General features: G+C 32.4%; 1 protein-coding gene across 12 annotated transcripts in view; it reads right to left on the bottom strand.

Annotated features, from left to right (window-relative positions):
- The window catches only part of Prkag2_1 (5'-AMP-activated protein kinase subunit gamma-2), a 184,322-nt gene that overhangs the window by 11,416 nt on the left and 154,647 nt on the right, over positions 1 to 18,259 (bottom strand). For 5 of the 12 annotated variants that reach the window (XM_054225524.1, XM_029038942.2, XM_054225522.1 and 2 more), the window contains 2 exons: positions 13,561 to 13,694; positions 5,867 to 5,915 (listed from right to left, as the gene is read on the bottom strand). In XM_054225524.1, coding sequence (XP_054081499.1) covers positions 5,867 to 5,915; positions 13,561 to 13,694 — 183 coding nt within the window. Of the gene's footprint in view, positions 1 to 5,866; positions 5,916 to 7,710; positions 8,771 to 9,624; positions 9,773 to 13,560; positions 13,695 to 14,040; positions 14,651 to 14,710; positions 14,917 to 15,071; positions 16,634 to 18,259 lie in introns of those variants that run through there. The other 7 variants (XM_029038944.2, XM_054225525.1, XM_054225527.1 and 4 more) reach the window with 6 other exon arrangements.

Raw genomic sequence — 18,259 nt, 5'->3', positions numbered from 1 at the left:
CCCGAAAAATGCACTGTTTGGTGTGGTTTGTACGCTGGTGGAATCATTGGACCGTATTTTTTCAAAGATGCTGTTGGACGCAACGTTACGGTGAATGGCGATCGCTATCGTTCGATGCTAACAAACTTTTTGTTGCCAAAAATGGAAGAACTGAACTTGGTTGACATGTGGTTTCAACAAGATGGCGCTACATGCCACACAGCTCGCGATTCTATGGCCATTTTGAGGGAAAACTTCGGAGAACAATTCATCTCAAGAAATGGACCCGTAAGTTGGCCACCAAGATCATGCGATTTAACGCCTTTAGACTATTTTTTGTGGGGCTACGTCAAGTCTAAAGTCTACAGAAATAAGCCAGCAACTATTCCAGCTTTGGAAGACAACATTTCCGAAGAAATTCGGGCTATTCCGGCCGAAATGCTCGAAAAAGTTGCCCAAAATTGGACTTTCCGAATGGACCACCTAAGACGCAGCCGCGGTCAACATTTAAATGAAATTATCTTCAAAAAGTAAATGTCATGAACCAATCTAACGTTTCAAATAAAGAACCGATGAGATTTTGCAAATTTTATGCGTTTTTTTTTTTTAAAAAGTTATCAAGCTCTTAAAAAATCACCCTTTACAACAACGACACTTCTCAGTTGTGCCAGAATTAGGCATGGATTTTTATCTGAAAGAGAGACATATTTTGTGTTACAACGATATTGGTAAAAAATTAATTAAATTTTTCATATTGACTTTTTTCAGCAAAAACGACACATTTTACTTATGACGGCGAAATTGAATTATTTTTTTCACAAATAACGACACAATTCAAAATGGGTCACGTTTATGCCCAAGAAAAAGCATTAGTACACTGTATTTGGTCCATTTATGCTCAACATTGTATTTAATATATTACATGCCACTAGATTTGTCAATAAACAGTTGGAAATTTTCTATATTTGCTAAATAAGAGACAATTAAAAACATTAAATCGCTCTCTTGAAAAATCGACTTTTTTGAGTTGTGACACTATTCAAGTAAATGAGCGATATATACACATGCAGACAGTTATTTTTAATTTTATTTCAAATATCAATAACACAACACGAGTATTTTTGAGTTTGAGAAACTTATTTATATTTATTTTTGATTTCCACACTTTATTTGGCGTTATTATGCACTAATTTTCGTCAAGACATTTTCCGTTTGTCTTATTTATATATAGTAGAGATTCGCATGTTTTTCACAATTTTGTTAGGCGTCATCGCCACTGTCACCGTAACACACTTTGGGCTCAGCCTTCTTGCTTTCCGCTTATATTTTCTGCGCTAATTTACATTTGATTTCATTTGAAAAGCCGAAAGAAATTTCGTTCTAAACGTCTCGAAATTTTATCACAGACTGACCAATAGATCACCACACGCTTGTTGTAGTGCGCGCGAATTTTCACGATCATCTATAGATACTATTTTCCGTAATCAACAGCTCTCACCAACGCCGACAGCTACGGCATTGAGGAAAATCCTATACATCGATTTTTCGTGCACGAAACTAACATGAAAGCAACAAGAAAATCAAGCAACAAATTGCTGAAAATGAGGGGCAGCAGGCCAACAACGCGTAGAACACTCAAGGTGTGCGAATTGAGAGATCTTGATATTTTTGAAAATTTTCTCACGAAAAATAGCACAAAGCAACGTTGTGTTTTTTTTTAGAGAAAAGTGCTACGACAATTTTGAACTCATTAGCGTAGTAAAAGAATTAAAAACACAGCAAAATAATAGAAAAGAAAAGAAAACAAGTAAGGAAGGGTTAAGTTCGGGTGTAACCGAACATTTTATACTCTCGCAATTTATTTATTTAACTTAATTAATATTATACAATACACAATTTGACCCACATATTCGTCATATATATTATATAAAGTCCATTGAAAGTTGGAAACCCTAATATTAGGTTAGAAGCACCGAGGTCCTCATGTTCGATATATGGGGATTTGAAAACACATGGTCCGATTTTGGCGATTTTTAGAATGGGGTTGCCACACTATAAACATAGTATTTGTGCAAAGTTCTGCACCGATATCTTCACTAGTGCTTACTTTATATATTGTAAAGTAAACGATTCAGATCGTCCTCAAAGTTCTGGTATATAGGAAGTAGGCGTGGTTGTGAAGCGATTTGGCCAATTTTCACAACATATTATTGGGGGGTAAGGAACCTATTACAAACCAAGTTTCATTGAAATCGGTCGAGTAGTTCCTGAGATATGGTTTTTGACCCATAAGTGGACGACGCCACGCCCATTTTCCATTTTGTAAAAAAAATCTGAGTGCAGCTTCCATCTGCCATTTCTTATGTAAAATTTAGTGTTTCTGACGTTTTTCGTTAGTGACTTTTAGTAATTTTCAACCTAACCTTTGTATGGGAGGTGGGCGTGGTTATTATCCGATTTCAACTATTTTCATGGTGTTTGGTGGGGTACATAAGAGAATCGACTGCAGAAAGTTTGGTTTATATAGCTTCATTGGTTTGCGAGATATAAACAAATAACCGATTTGGGGGCGGGGCCACGCCCACTTCTCCAAAACAATTATATCAAAATATGCCCCTTCCTAGTGCGATCCTTTACTCCAAATTTTACTGTTATAACTTTATTTATGCCTTAGTTATGACACTTTATGTGTTTTTGGTTTTCGCCATTTTGTGGGCGGGGCAGTGACCCGATTTTGCTCATTTTCGAAAGGAACATGTGTTCCAAGTTTTATTAAGATATCTCAATTTTTACTCAAGTTATCGCTTGCACGGACGGACGGACGGACAGACATACGGATTTCAACTCCACTCGTCATCCTGATCATTTTGGTATATGTATATAACCTGATATCTAAGTCTTTTATTTCTTGATGACACAAACAACCGTTATGTGAACAAAACTATAATACTCTGTGCAACAGGTTGCGAGAGTATAAAAAAAAGAAATTGAGTTGTTACAATTTTGAGTGTGTTTGCGTCAATTAAAATGTGAGTGAGTTTAAAATACTTCACAATGTCTAGAGATATACTCAATGCGATGATCAGTGCGATAAATCTAGACGGGCAATTAGACAACTGTAAGTGAAAAAAAATCGCATGTAAATTGAAAACAAAAACTAAGAAGTACATTTGTATGTATGTAGTGCATACATAGTAGCAACAAATTAGACGAGTGTCTGGCATTGTCAATTGTTGCAAAGTGTGCAAATGTGTAAATCTTTGCGTTGCACATCTTCATAGCTACACACAAATAAGCGCTTATGCATAATAATTAATTGTCGCTGTTATTTATTGCCTGTGTTTACGGCAAATTATAGGTTTTAAAAAGAAACCACATTTGGTGGTAGGCTACAAAACAAAAAACTAATGTGCTGCCAAATGTGTGTAAATTGTCATTAAAAATTTATAAATGTCTATACAAAATTTTTAGATAAATATATAAAGCTATATATGGACGTATTAATGGGTGTAAATAAGGGTAAGCACTAAGATGTGCCATAAATATTATCAGTATTTTATTTATCAGTAATTGAAATTCTAATAATTATTCTAATCGCTATTTAAGCTTTTAGAAGAAATACCACTCATAGCACTACTACAGTATTCTCCACCTCACTTAACTGCCTGGTTTTCAAACATCTAATCGCTTAAATATATTATGAAAAGCGAATTTTTCGACATAATTAAAGCTAGTCAATATGTTTCTGCAACAAATGTAGCGTAAATAATGTTTTCGAAAAAATATAGCTAAAAAAAAAATAGACAAATATTAATTGATTAATCAATCTTTAATAGCCTTTTCACACAGCCAAATTAATTGATCAATTATAATTTTAATTGAGAAACCAGTTTTTGCACTTCACACTGCCCGCTACTCGATAACCGATCAGCTGTTATACATTTTCGTTTTTGCTTTTCATAAGAAGTTGGTAAGTTTCATCAGCTGATTGCTATTTTTAGCAGCGACATCTACCATCGTGTACCGTGAACAATAATTCGCAGACTTGCATTTCATTTTCAAGTCGATAAAAATTCAATTAAATATTAATGTAGATTTTTATTTTATGTATGGTAAATCGATCTTAATCTGCGTTTTAATCGAGCAGAGGTCGGTTAATTGATCAATTAGCTCCAGTGTGAAGAGGCTGTAAGCTAAAAACCGATTATAGTTAATTATTTCAAGCAAAAGAAATTATGATTTTCCACCACTTTTTCGAGGTTTTATCATACAGATTTTTTGTATTTCGAGTTCTCAACAATCTGCTTAGATCTAACATGCTGCGGCAGTGTAAAAATGTAAAAATATTATTAAATTAAATTTTCTATATATTAGGTATATATGTATGTACATACTTATTTACAAGAATGCGAAATGGTTAAGTCGAATCGACGGCAATAATAATAGGGGTGTGTCATTTGCCAAAATCATGCTAATTAATTTATATATATAGTATACAGTGTTACGACATGCAATCAGATAATTGGATGCTAATGCGCCATCTGGCGGTTTAAAATTACAATTTTTTTTCTCGAAATATACAAATTGCTCAAAGATGTTCGTTTAAAAAAAAAGAAAATTAAATATATTGGTAGAGAATATTCTTGAAAAATTGGTTATGGTATACTACTAGTGAACGCGAACAGGTTAAAAAAGATACAACACCTTGTTTGGAATTATCAACTTATGATATGAGATTATTATATTCTATGATTAACGATTTAAATTTAAGTGTTTTTATTTTAAATTTAGCAATATAAAAAAATCAATGCCTTTACAGTTAGTTTTAAGTTCCATTATAGTATATCTTTCTAAATACTACAATAATAAACAAATCTCCACCGATTAGTACTAAAATCTGTTTGAAAAACACATGTGATTTCCCACTTTCTTCGTGATAGCTAGTACAAAAACAACTTTATTCTCATATATATAGATTTTCACTATTTGTTTAAAGCAAATTTTTAGGTATTTTAAGCCCTCGATCAACAGCAGAAGCAACTAATCTTCATCCGATCATACACATAGATATTTTGGATATATTTAGCGAAATATGAAATCTAAAATGAAATTATTAAAATATTTCGAGTGTGAAAAATGTTATTTATATGCCACGTTTTGTCCGGCAGCCTGATTAATGTAAGGCTGTACACTGTCAGTTGCCGACACAAGCCAAAGAATTTGCGTTGCGGCCAATGGTTAGTTGCCGATCATCCATTTGTTTTTGTTTTTTTTTATTTTGAAGAGTTGGCAAAAACAATAATGTGTGGATAAGTATATTTATAAAACAATGGTCTAACAACAAACAGTTTCAACATTTTATGAAGTGTGCCGCTCTTTGGAATTTTGGCAATGTGTCAGCATAAATGTGATTTAGATAAAATAAGTTAAAGCATGAAAAATTAATTTGTTAAAGTTTAATTAATTAATATTAAATTAATTGACACTAGCATAAAATATTAATTTTTTTTTCTTGTTCCTTACATTAATTTAATTGTTTCTGCGGCTGTTGGCAGATGATGTAATTAATACAGCTTTATATCTATGAATCATCTATGTATATTATAAGTATATTTGCGATTTTGGTTGGTTGTTTTTCTGTTTAAAAACTGGTTAGCGATTTATATTTTTTATACATATATTTTATTTTTTTTTAAGACATTTCTATGGAAATGTGTTAATTATTATATTTTTCCATTTATTTCGCTGCAAAACATAACGCAGGTGCGAAATAAATATGTCGCTAATATTTAGATACACAATGTCATAGTGATTGGGTACCTATACATATTTATGAATAAAAATATTTAACTAAAATTGCTTTTTAAATATTTTTTGTTGAACTTACCAAAATCGGAGAGGTTCACTTTTTCCAGGAATGGATCAGCAACTGGCAACTGAAAAAATTAAAGAAAAATATATATTATTATGGGAATACATGTGTATTAGTTATCTAAACAAAAATTCTCTAAAATTTTGTAAATTTTCTTTTTTTTTTAATATTTCTTTAAAATTAAATTTTTTTTAAATATTTCCTTAAGTTTTTTTAAATATTTTTGCTTAATTATAATTTTTTTTAAGTTTTTCTTTGTTTTTTATATGTCTGTAGAATAAAGCAACAACATAATTTATTCTTTTGAAAGAATTTCTCTTCCAAGGTAATAAAACTATTACAACCTAGTGACCATTCATTGCAGTGCCTTATTCATTTATAGTATTAAGTATAACACACTCATTTACAGTTATGTTAAAAAATGTATTTCCAATTATCTTATTTGCTTTCTATTTATTAGCACTTAAGTTTTTATTTCTTTATATTTTGCGTTGTTCAACAAATACTTCAAATTCTTAATAGCCAATATCGCCGGTGTGGTTATGACGTCATAAAATTGTACACAAGCACTTATAAATTGCTTGCCTCAAACCGATAATGTTTAAACACTCAATTCAAATACTTTTTAATCAAATTAACAAATTTTAAGTATTATTGCTTAGTTAATATTCATATGCTAAAAACTAAAAGCAAATATTGCGCTGACGAAATTCAAATACAACAAACGCAAGTTCAAATCAAGCAAAGAATTACAAAATGCGTCGGAATTTAATGCGAAATTTATGGTATTTATAGTTGCTCATACGATTTTAATGTTTAAGTAAAGTTACTTTAATTGCATATTTTAAAATTTTATATGCTCAGGCATTATATAAATCAAACGAATTAAAGTGTGACTTTAGCTCCGTTGCCATGATAGTTGATGGAAAATAATCGATGGTTCCAGATTTTTACTCAGCGAAAAATTGTCAAGTTCACAACATTCTACAAAAAAATTTGAAAATGGTTTTTGAATTGTTGCCAAAGTTTGAAAAGAAGTCGCACTTTATCCAACCATCAAAAAAGCAAGAAATATAAAATAGCAATACTATACCATTCTACATTCATACACATTAAAATTTATACAACTGGCATTCCAATTCAAGTTTTCAAGGCTTTGCCGCTGCACTAGCTTCCATGAAAAATAATGTGGGTGCATTATAATATTTCAAAGCAATAACTTAATGATCGCGTTTCCATTCACAATAGGGAAATCCGCCATAATTTTTCCGCATACAAATCCAAATAAATGCACAACTTAACCATATATTATGTCTGTCACTCATACATATATGTAAGCAATCATTTTTATTTTCCTAACAACATACTATAATTACTTGAATACACATGACCGGAATAACTACACAATGAGCAACAATAAAGCGCGCAACGTCAGACACAGAGCGAGATACGATGAGATATAGGCATGTATTGGCATAGCGACAAGCCGGTGTACGTTGACGTGTAGTCAAGAGTTAGCGGCAAATTAAAAAGTAATAATAAACTAAACACGATTACGAAAGAAAGCAAAGGCCGACAACTGATGAAAAATTAATAATAAGAATTTTCGTTAAAGAAGCTTCAACTTCAACTGAGCTCGACTACTGAAGTATAAAATATGAGGTGTAACCCGTTGGGTCCACTTTCGCACTAAGCCCACTAAAAATCGAAGGGGTTGTATTAAAAATACCACAAAATTCGCATCCCAACACAATTAATTTAAACTTAAGAAAAATTGTGTCAGAAACTTGGCAATGCCACAACGAAAAGGCACGCGTACAATAAGAAAGACGACGACACCAGCGACCACATCAACTTACATGCGAAGCTCCCGTAAATTGCGGATGCAAATGAGTCTGCTTTTGCGGATACTGCTCTGGGTACTGTTGTTCGTATTCCTGCTTTTTGCATTGCCGTAAATAATCTTGATATTCACGATCGGTGAAATCACTGCGTCGTCGCACCAGTATGCATTCCCGTACTGGTGAGCGTTCTGTGGTGGCTGTTGGACGGCTTGTAGCAATCGATTCGCGTCTGTCTCTTACAAGTGGATGATGTAAACGCGACTTTTGTTGTGCTTGTTGTTGTTCTTGTTGCTGTTGTGCACGCAATGCTGATTCATATTGCTGCTGTTGTTGTTGTTGTTGTTGCTGTAACCAACGTTGACTCCTCTGTCCACTTTGTATGGTTGTCGCCGTTGTCGGCAGGCCTGTGACCAAACGATTATAACGCGTCGTACCCAAACTATTACCGAAACTATTTAGATTACGTGTATGGTCGCGTCGGCTTACGTGATGCCTTGAATGCCGCGCGCCGTCCCCTATATCCGCTGTATAAGTGCCGAGGTAGTCGACGTTGCTGTCGGTAGCACCAACACCATTATCATAGTCGCAGTATTCGTAGCCAGCTATGGTGTGCTCGTCACCGCTATGTGTCGCCTCACCGGCTTCATCGTCTAAGAGTACGGGTAAATGATGAAATTTTTTCTTGCGATTTATTGGCGAATTGCTGAGCGAGCGACCTTTGGCGCGCTGTTGCAATGCAGCGCGAATTAGTGCCGACTTTTTTGTGGATGCTGTGCAGTAATCGGTGACAGGCAAATGATTGACACGTATCTCGGGTGGCGATGGACGCAGCGGTGATTCGAAGGCAGAACGACGTCGAAACATTGTTGATATGTGTGTTTGTATGTATATAACTATTTATTTTTTGTAGTTGCAAACTACTTTTCTCTTTATACACTTTATACAAAGTGGTTTTATAATACACGTAACTTGATTTGCGGATTTATTTATTATATATTAATTTGTTCGCCTTTGAGGTGCACTTCAAAACTGTTTTGAGTTTAAGGTCGGTTTTAAAATAAATAATTGGAACACACTATTAATAAAAGCATTTAATTATCGTTGATTTTAATCTCAATTTGTTTAAACAAAGAGAAATGTTGAAAAATAACGATAATTTAAATATTTTTTTTTTAATTTTTTAGTACTAAATATTAAATATTCTTTAATTTTTTTTCAATTTTATTTAAAATATATTTATTGGTTAACACTACACTTTGCATTTCCATTAAATTGGTACAGCGTGGGCTTTATATAAATATTTTTTTTGAATTTCCTTTTATTTTTATTTATGTAAAAATTTTTATTATTTATTTTTCATAAAACTTAATTTTTTTATAAATAATTAATAATATTTTATTGAAAACTCTTTTGTATCACTTTTTTTCAAAGAAGTTTTTGTTAATATAAAATAGAAAATATTTTCATTACATAGCAACACTTTTTTATATTTATATTTAAATAAAACAAAACAAAAATTGAAGTACAGCACAATTTGATTTAAGTGCTACTTATTCACTTCACTTCATCATAGAGTGTTTAAACAATAATGACAACCTCACTATATTTTTCCAATAGTTCACTTCACGTTTTTATTATTTAATTCAATTATTTTTGCATTATTTTATTTATTTAAGTTATTACACTATTTTCTATGAAATAATATCTAAAAATTACGAGTAAATAACATCAGATTACGAAATTATCTGTGCGAAGATAATCACATTTATTGTTGTTTGTATATATGTATGTGTACCTCACACTCACACATACTTATACAAATGTAAGCGTATGGCTAAAGAAATGTAAAACATTCGTAAATGCGTACATATATTTATTTCAATATATTTCCCCACTACACAATGCATAAAATTTTAATTTGATTAGCACCTTATTGCACTATTTGCTTGCGAACTTTTCACTTTGACTATTTTAAGGCAAAATTGCCGAATCATATAAGCGAAATTAATTTTTTTATCGTTTTCACTCCGTTAGTTGGTGTACCAGCGATCGCGATAGAAAAACACAACTTAACGCTTGCAATCATCACTGGAAACTACTTGACTATGGTAACTCGCTGCAACAGCGATCCAGCAAACTAGCTGCAAAAGCAATTACCTTATCGTTTGTTTGCTATTGCTGTTGTTGTTGCTGTTGTGCGTTTTTAAAGAGTATATAAACCGTGTATGTTGGAAGCAGTGCAGAAACCATCACTTATCGAGCAAATAATAAAACAACAAAACTTTAAACCAGCGAGTAAACAAAAACTAACGAATCGACATGTGAGAAAACCCATACAAATGCAGTCACTCAACATTTCCAGTGAGTAGCGAAGCAGCAGGAAATGAGCGTATGAACTAACCAACATACGCACAACAACAGCAAAAAAATCATGCGATCACGCAAACAGCTGGGTGATGGCCGAGCAGTCAACATTTTGTATAACAAAGATTGCCAACAACTACAATAACAATTGTTTATATGTTAACAATGCATTACAACAACGAATTTTGTTGGGTAAAACGTTAATAACAGTTTCGAAGAGCATTTAAGGCATTTAAGGCAATTGGAAAGTGACTAAAGAAACGGAATGAAAAGAAGGAGTACACTTAAATAACAATTGACCGAGTTTTATTTACTCGCAGAGCAGAAACTAGCGATTTTAATTACATTTAAGTGCACATAACATTGTTCATATTTGTAAGTTTGTGTACTGGAAACAGCAAAACTGTGTTTTTGAGAAGAAAAAAATAATGAAAATAAAAATAGTGGAATCAATTGTTTTTATCGTATACAAAAATGCTGCCAAAAGTGTGAATAATGAACAAAGCGTCTACTGACCTCTAACTCAGGTACTGCTAAGTAATGAATATACAATTTTATGAACTCTTGCAGCCAAACAGAGAAATATGAAGACATTTGGTGCTAAATTGGTATGCTGAGAATGTGAGAAATCCAACGACTTCCACTGTCGACCGACCTAACCGTTAGTGAAGGCCGAAAGTACTGGTGTGTTTGCGATCAACATACATAACTACATACAGACATACCGCGAAGGGTACACAGTCAGACCAAGTCGGGCGAATAAGAAGTACAAATACTAGGTAAACATTTGTGTGGCGTGTTGTCGTACTTTGTGGTGTGACGTGTTTACTTTGAATGACTCAAAAGAGACATCGTCAAATAATCAAGCAAGTGATATGCAAATACATGCGCACATACTATTAATACAAATTGTTTTACTACTGTTGCTAATGCTGATTTTTGCTCTTTGGAATTTAGCGAATCTTCACAAAAGAACACAGCCAAATTCACGTAGACATTTCTAGTGTGTTATTGAAATTGAAAATAAAAATACAATTCTTATTAATTTTGAATTGAGGGATTTTTTGGATTTTTTTTAATTATTTCGTATTTTATATTTTTTGTTGCTGCTACTATCTATCTTAACGTTCATATTGGAGTTTTAGACAAGCAGTTAATGATTTTCATTAGTGCGGCACTTGACCCGCTGCGGAATAATTTCTACATAGTATTTTATTTAGTTTTTAAAAAATGTTGTTATCTTTTCTTGCTAGTGTACGTTATTTCAAAACAGAAAATGTCAGATTTGTCAGATCTGCTATAGTGGCCCAAAATTGGTTCTGGAGCGGCATTTGTGTAAGCTAGTTGGGATAAAAAAGTATGCAGAATATTCTATGGATGATCTCTAAAGCAGTTTTCGAACTACGTTAGATAAAAAAAATTGTTATATTCTTATGCAACATGATGCGTGGACTTACATTGTGCAGTTACTTTGAAGTTTTAAGGGGTTACATGGGTTTCCTTGGTTCAAAAAATCGTTTTTGTTTTTGTTTTGCTTATTAATTTCTACAACATCTCAAAATATTATCCTAAATTTTCAAGTCGATCCGAATAAACGTGTTTTTCTCGAAACCGTGTTTTCAACCGAGCTTGATGAAATTTTACACAGGTGTTCGAGATACAATTTACTCGTGCTTTAACGAAGTATTTTTTTTCTATTACAATTATTAAAAAAAAAAATGACAAGCAAATTTAACAGAAATTTTTATTTTTTTGGAAAAATTTCTGCCAAAATTCCAGTTTTTACTTTTTTTGTCTTTCCTTTTTTTACCCGACAAAACCCATGTAACCCCTTAATGCATATTGTTATATGTTTTTATTATGGTCTCGGGTTTTAAAATTTAAATTTTGTTAATATAATTAACATATTAAAATTATTATTATTTTTATTTTATATAAAATTACATCATTTTCAACACACTGTTCTCACACTGTGTAATTTACTAATTTTATTTCCTAAACAATCGTCAAGGTTTATGTATTCATTATTATTTTTTAATTATTGTAGTTAATGGTGTTATTTAAATATATATTTTTATTATGTATTGTAAATTAGCAAACACGCTGCTTAATTGAATTTTGTTTTTAAAAGCAAATTTTACGTTCCATACAGCGACAATATAAAACTTATCTACAATCAACACAAATTTGTTTTTGGGCTCTAATTGTTTAATGTTGCTAAACAAAGATGCAATTGTTGTTGTTTTTTATCATCTAAAATGTTTTGTTTTGCGTCACAACTGTGAAAAGTGTAAATAAATAAATTTAATTAACAGCGTCAATAGAGATTCATAAACGTGGGTTTTGGAGGAACGTGTTTGTGAACGACTTAGGAGTCGGAGAGTCAAGTGTTATGGTTACTGACTGCAAGGAATGAAAATATTGAATATATTGAGGCTTAACACCCATAAAGATAAAAAATACATTCGAAGAACATATGAAGATAATAAGACACGTTCGAGCTGTAATAACACTGCACATCTGTTGAGTCATTGCTGTAATAGTAATGACTTATAGTAAATTGTGGAATTTTATGGTTGATATCATAATTTTATGATATATAATCAACAATTTTACTTTTACACTGAGCAATATTAGTAATTCGTAATTATTAAAATTTCAGTTATTTCTAAAGTATTAAATATCGTCGTAAATTTTTTACTTTTTTCGTTTATATTTTTTTCGATTTTTATCCGAGATTTTATAGTTGTTTCGATTCAAACAACGTCTTTAATTTTCTTAATACATTTAAAATAAACTTAACCAGAATATTGGCGGCATTCATATAGAAGTAAAAGCTTCAATTGGTTTTACGCTAAAGAAAATGGGGAGCTTATTGTCACCCTGTGAAAAAATTAAGCTCACAGAGTTGACCAAAAGTTCATGGCGAATGAAGCGCATTAGCTTTTTACGATTAAAAGCTTTCGAATGACGCATAACAAAAAATTTAACAAAAAATTATAAGCAAACGCATTTACAACGGGTTTTTCTTTATTGCTGTGTATGTGTAGTATATAAAGAGAAAAATTATATGAAAAGTAAAATAGGAGCGCAAACAAGTGAGTGTTGTCTGAGAAAATAAATACAAAAACAACTCAGTGGAAGTATTGACGCGCTAACAATATTTTCCTTTATGCTATTTTATGCTTTTGGTACGAGTATTTGACTAGTTCTACACTCTTTCGCCGATTAGAAGATTAGAAGACTAAAATGACCTTGACTGTGTGTGTTTGCGCTTCTTTAAGCAAGTATCGGGAATTTAGGGGATGATGAGGTTTAAGCGCTTGGCAGACAGACGACAAGCTTATATATTTGATTTTATTGCCGTGCTCATTAACCATACTCTCGTTGTACGCAATTTTTGTTTGCGGGCCCAACAGTTTGAGTATCACTGTTTGATTTAAGCAAGAATAAGGTTCACCGAAAAATGTGCGTAAATAAAAATATGTTATTTTCACTTACCCCTCTGGAATCACGGAATAATATGGCGGCATGATGCGGATCTAGTGTACCATCGCCACGTAAGCCTCGACTAGCTGCACCCAAAGAAGCACGCCGTTTCTCCAGATCGGCTGAGGCGCGACGCATATGAGCACCTAATTTCAATAAAATATGAATAAAATTAGTATTTTTCTGTTGAAATTGCATTGCAGTGCTGTACAAAGTATTATGTAAACTAAAATTACAACAAGTAACGGCGTGGCGTAAAATCGTAGTAAAAGTAAAATCGTTAAATATATATGTATTATGTATTCATAGCGCGTAAAATACAGATATGCTCGTATATGACATGTGATTTAATGTGCATCATAAAACATGCGCGAGAAACTAGAGATAATAGCAAATGTTTATTCAGCTTACGTCATATTTCTTACTTAGCCTTTCATATACAACATTCATGTATCTCTTAAACCTCTCACCATGTCTCCACTTCTCATTTACCTTCTTTCACAATCCGCTCATAGATTTTATATGTTGCTCCACAGTCCTCTAATATCCGATTAGGTCGACTCAGCGTATTCACATCCAAACTCTTCGAACGCGTACGAAAGTTCTCTTGCGGATCGTTCAATGGCGAAGTGCAAACACTATTCGTGTCATGCGATTTGCGTGGCCAAATATGCACCTTCTTCGAGAATTGTTTCAACATCTCCTGTATGGAGTGATGATGATGATGATGATCCTTGGATTTCTTATGTTCGCGCGGCAATGAGTTATCACTATCCTCATTTGTGCTCAAACTCTTCACAAAACTGTTATTATCGAAACGATGTTTGTATGACGAAGCACTGCCAGTGCCGCCATTTTCGGCCGAGTGTCGCGTCTGTCCGACATAATCGTCCAGCGATGTGTAGGCGGCGCCCACTCGGTGAAATATTGAATTTATACTCGGACGTTCTGGTGTGCGTGCGCTGCTCGCACCCGTATGTGTAAAGTATTGATGATCGCCCTGCGATTCGTAAATATCATCGAGATCATGCGGGAAATAGCCACCCTGTGTGGCATAGACTGGCGGTGAACCACAATAATCGTTTGGGTAACGACGTAGGCTCTATGAATGGGATTGCAATTTAATATTAGTTGTTTCTAAAAAATAAGTATTTTTGCTTACAGCATATACGGCAGGACTGTGAGATCGATCGAAGTAGTTACGTTTCGAACAGGTACGCTTGAAACTGCTGCTGTAGCTATCGTAGGAACTGCGTGTCATGTTGCTGGCATTCGATGGCGAGTTGCGGTAATGATTGTTGAGCGATTTGCTACCCTCGGGTACGGGTTGCGGACTGGATGACTGCACCAACTTTTCGATCACCTTATCTGGAATGTGGAGTTTTGAGATTAAAAGCTTATTTCTTATAAAATGTATATACATATATGAAGAGTTAAGTGTGGGGCATGAAGACGCACTTGTGAATATCTGTTAAACAGACAGTCTTCAAATCTCTTCATTCTCCTTGAACTCTATAGCTTACCTTGTGACCAATTTGGCGATTTGGAGTTGGTCGATGAACCGGAACTGCTGCCCGAGTCTACGCTATGAAAACGATTTGTGTTGTCATCGTTGCTATCATAGCTGATGCTGTCACGTGGATAACTGTTGCGTGCAGCAAAAGGTGAATGGTTGTTGTGGTGATTATGATGAGTTGTGCAAGCGCTATCAGCGCTCAATTGTTTTTCGACAGCATGCTGCCGATATAAATGCGTTATGCCATGCATATTTATATGTATGTGTGTATGTATTAATATTTATTGTTGTTTTTTTTGTTTTTGTTTTTATATACGAGTATATATATTGAGTTAATTAATATTTATATGTAAATCACAATTTCAGGCGCAAACGAAGATTATATGTATGTATGTAAAATTATTTGCAATAAAATTTCACGGTAATATTATAATAAATCACACATGCAGCGTTGTAATGAGATTATAGCAGAAACTAAAATATATCATATATTATTTAGTTTACGAATAATTAACGAAATTATAAAAATTATAAAATCACACAGACAATCACGTTTGTAAATGTTTATGTATTTTGTAGATTTTGAAGCTTTTTTCACTTTTTAACAGTCACATGTTGTTATTGTTGTTGATTTCCTTGCTAAAACTTTTTCACTCAACTGAATTGCAACACGTTTTTCTCGCAACAGCTTTAAATCAGTCGCTGACAGGTTGACGGCCAATGTCGGTCACCTTGCAGTCGTTTTTTACACTATTGCACTTGTTGTTGTTTATTTTTTTGAAACATAGCATTTGTGTGCAAGTATGTAAAGAAAAAATCAATTCTTATTAGCTACTGTGCACAGCACACACTTTACGTAGTTTTTGCTACTGCACTTGATGTTGTTGCAATGTGAACGTTGCCTTGTCGGTCACCCACTCGCTGAATAGCGACAAATAACGAAGCGTTGTAAAATGCCGGCATCCGATTACAAAAACACAATACAGCAATACAATCAGCTGGCTTTTATGGCAATTTGAAGTCTCTGCGCCAGAACAGCAAGTGTTGCTGCAACGATAATTCGCTCTCACTTCTTACATACGCACGTCGCTGCATTCACTAGTTCACTTTTGCTCTTCACTTAAGTAGCAGCTGGTGTACTCACAACTTTAGAGTTCACTACTCGCTTGCACTATGCTGCTCTCTCATGCAGTTGTTGTAATACACATTTGTGCAACAATTTGTAATTTTATTTTTACCTTTTCTATTGCATTCGACACAACACTCAATGCGAACACGCGCAAATTCTCCTACGCTGCCAATGCCGCAGTCGACGCCGCGGTCGACGCACTGGCTTTGCTTTTGCGCTGCTTTAGTAACACTGCAACTGCTATGCACACATTATATTCAAGTAGACTATCAGCAACGAAATGCTTGGTGGTTACACTGCGCCCACCCGGGTTCAGTTTATTGTTGTTATTGCTGTTACAAATACTACAACAATGTTTAGTGTTATTGTTGTTTGTGTATTTAGTTATACGAGTTGCAGTTGTCAAAGTGATAGTTGAACGACCTGTAAGTAAGTCAAAGCTGTAGACAACATAAAAATTTTTATGATAATTTCTTTGGTACTCTCGTGCACTACACACTCCCTCTCGCTCTCTCTATTTTCTCGCTGTGTATCGAATTTTTTTGTTGCTGTCTGAATATATTTAAGTACATTTACATGACTTAAGACAAATAATATTATTTTCCACAGTGAACTAAATTTGTAACATGCGATTTATTTGAATTGCAGAGTGTTATGAAATAAAAATGTGTAATAAATGATAATATAAAATAAAATAAAATAAAATAAAATAAAATAAAATAAAATAAAATAAAATAAAATAAAATAAAATAGAATAAAATAAAATAAAATAAAATAAAATAAAATTAAATAAAAAATAAAATAAAAAAAAAAATAAAATAAAATAAAATAAAATAAAATAAAACGAAATAAAATAAAATAAAATAAAATGAAATGAAATGAAATGAAATGAAATAAAATAAAATAAAATAAAATAAAATAAAATAAAATAAAATAAAATAAAATAAAATAAAATAAAATAAAATAAAATGAAATGAAATGAAATGAAATGAAATGAAATAAAATAAAATAAAAAAAAATAAAATAAAATAAAATAAAATAAAATAAAATAAAATAAAAATAAAATAAAATAAAATAAAATAAAATAAAATTAAATTAAATTATATAAGAAAAGATAGAAAACTGCCTTTTCCTGCCATCAATGCGTATTACAAAGTGTACTGCACAGCTATGCATTATTTATTTGCAAGAACGCAATCTAATTAAAATCAAATCTATTAGCTCTCAATTATATTAACTTTGTAGTTGGTGGTATATAACTTAAGTGTTCTGCTGCGATTGTGTTACAACAAAATAATCAATTGTCCATTAGGAGACACTAATGACTGGAGACATAGTGACAATTGTCAACTCTTTAACAAGATAGCGCAATATTACTATATGCTAAGATATCAATATTATACAACTTTGAGAGTATATATGTAATGATGATAAATACTCATATTTACATATATATATATAGAAAATTACGTTACGTGACCGAATTTGAATATATACCAAATATGCTAAATTATCAATAAATGCTCAATATGTTAAGTGTCATCTAATCGATGTTAGCCAAATGGTCAGCCGACTTTATGCTTGACGAAGTGCCTGATGAAGTCATTAAAAATTGGTATTATTTATAATTTTGTTGAGCTTATATTTGATGAATGCTTGATATTTTTTTTTGATAATTTTCGTATTACAAAAAAAAAAAATAATTAGAAAAAAATTAAACGAGGTATTGTTTTTTTTAATCATATTTATTTCTATTATTTTTATTATTATATTCATATTATTTTATTTGTATTTAGTTATTCCACATGTTGTGTTTATTTTCATCTCATGTTTTGAACAACCCGCTTCTTATCAGTACACTTTATCGAACTCCCTTGTACTTAACCTAATTTCGGCAAACAAAAAATACAAAAATAATCTCGCAGCGCGTAATCATACGAGTTAATCTCTTAATAAAGGACCAACTCAAATACAACAAAATTAATTGTTTTTGTGGCCAATAAAAGTGTTACGAGAAAAGTCAAATTTAAAATCACATTATATGCTTTTGTTGTTTCGTGGCTATT

Source organism: Zeugodacus cucurbitae, chromosome 2, assembly GCF_028554725.1.
Source record: "Zeugodacus cucurbitae isolate PBARC_wt_2022May chromosome 2, idZeuCucr1.2, whole genome shotgun sequence".
Classification (NCBI taxonomy): Eukaryota; Metazoa; Arthropoda; class Insecta; order Diptera; family Tephritidae; genus Zeugodacus; species Zeugodacus cucurbitae.
The sequence above is the reverse complement of the archived record's forward strand: the minus strand, read 5'-3'. Positions and strand labels throughout refer to the sequence as shown.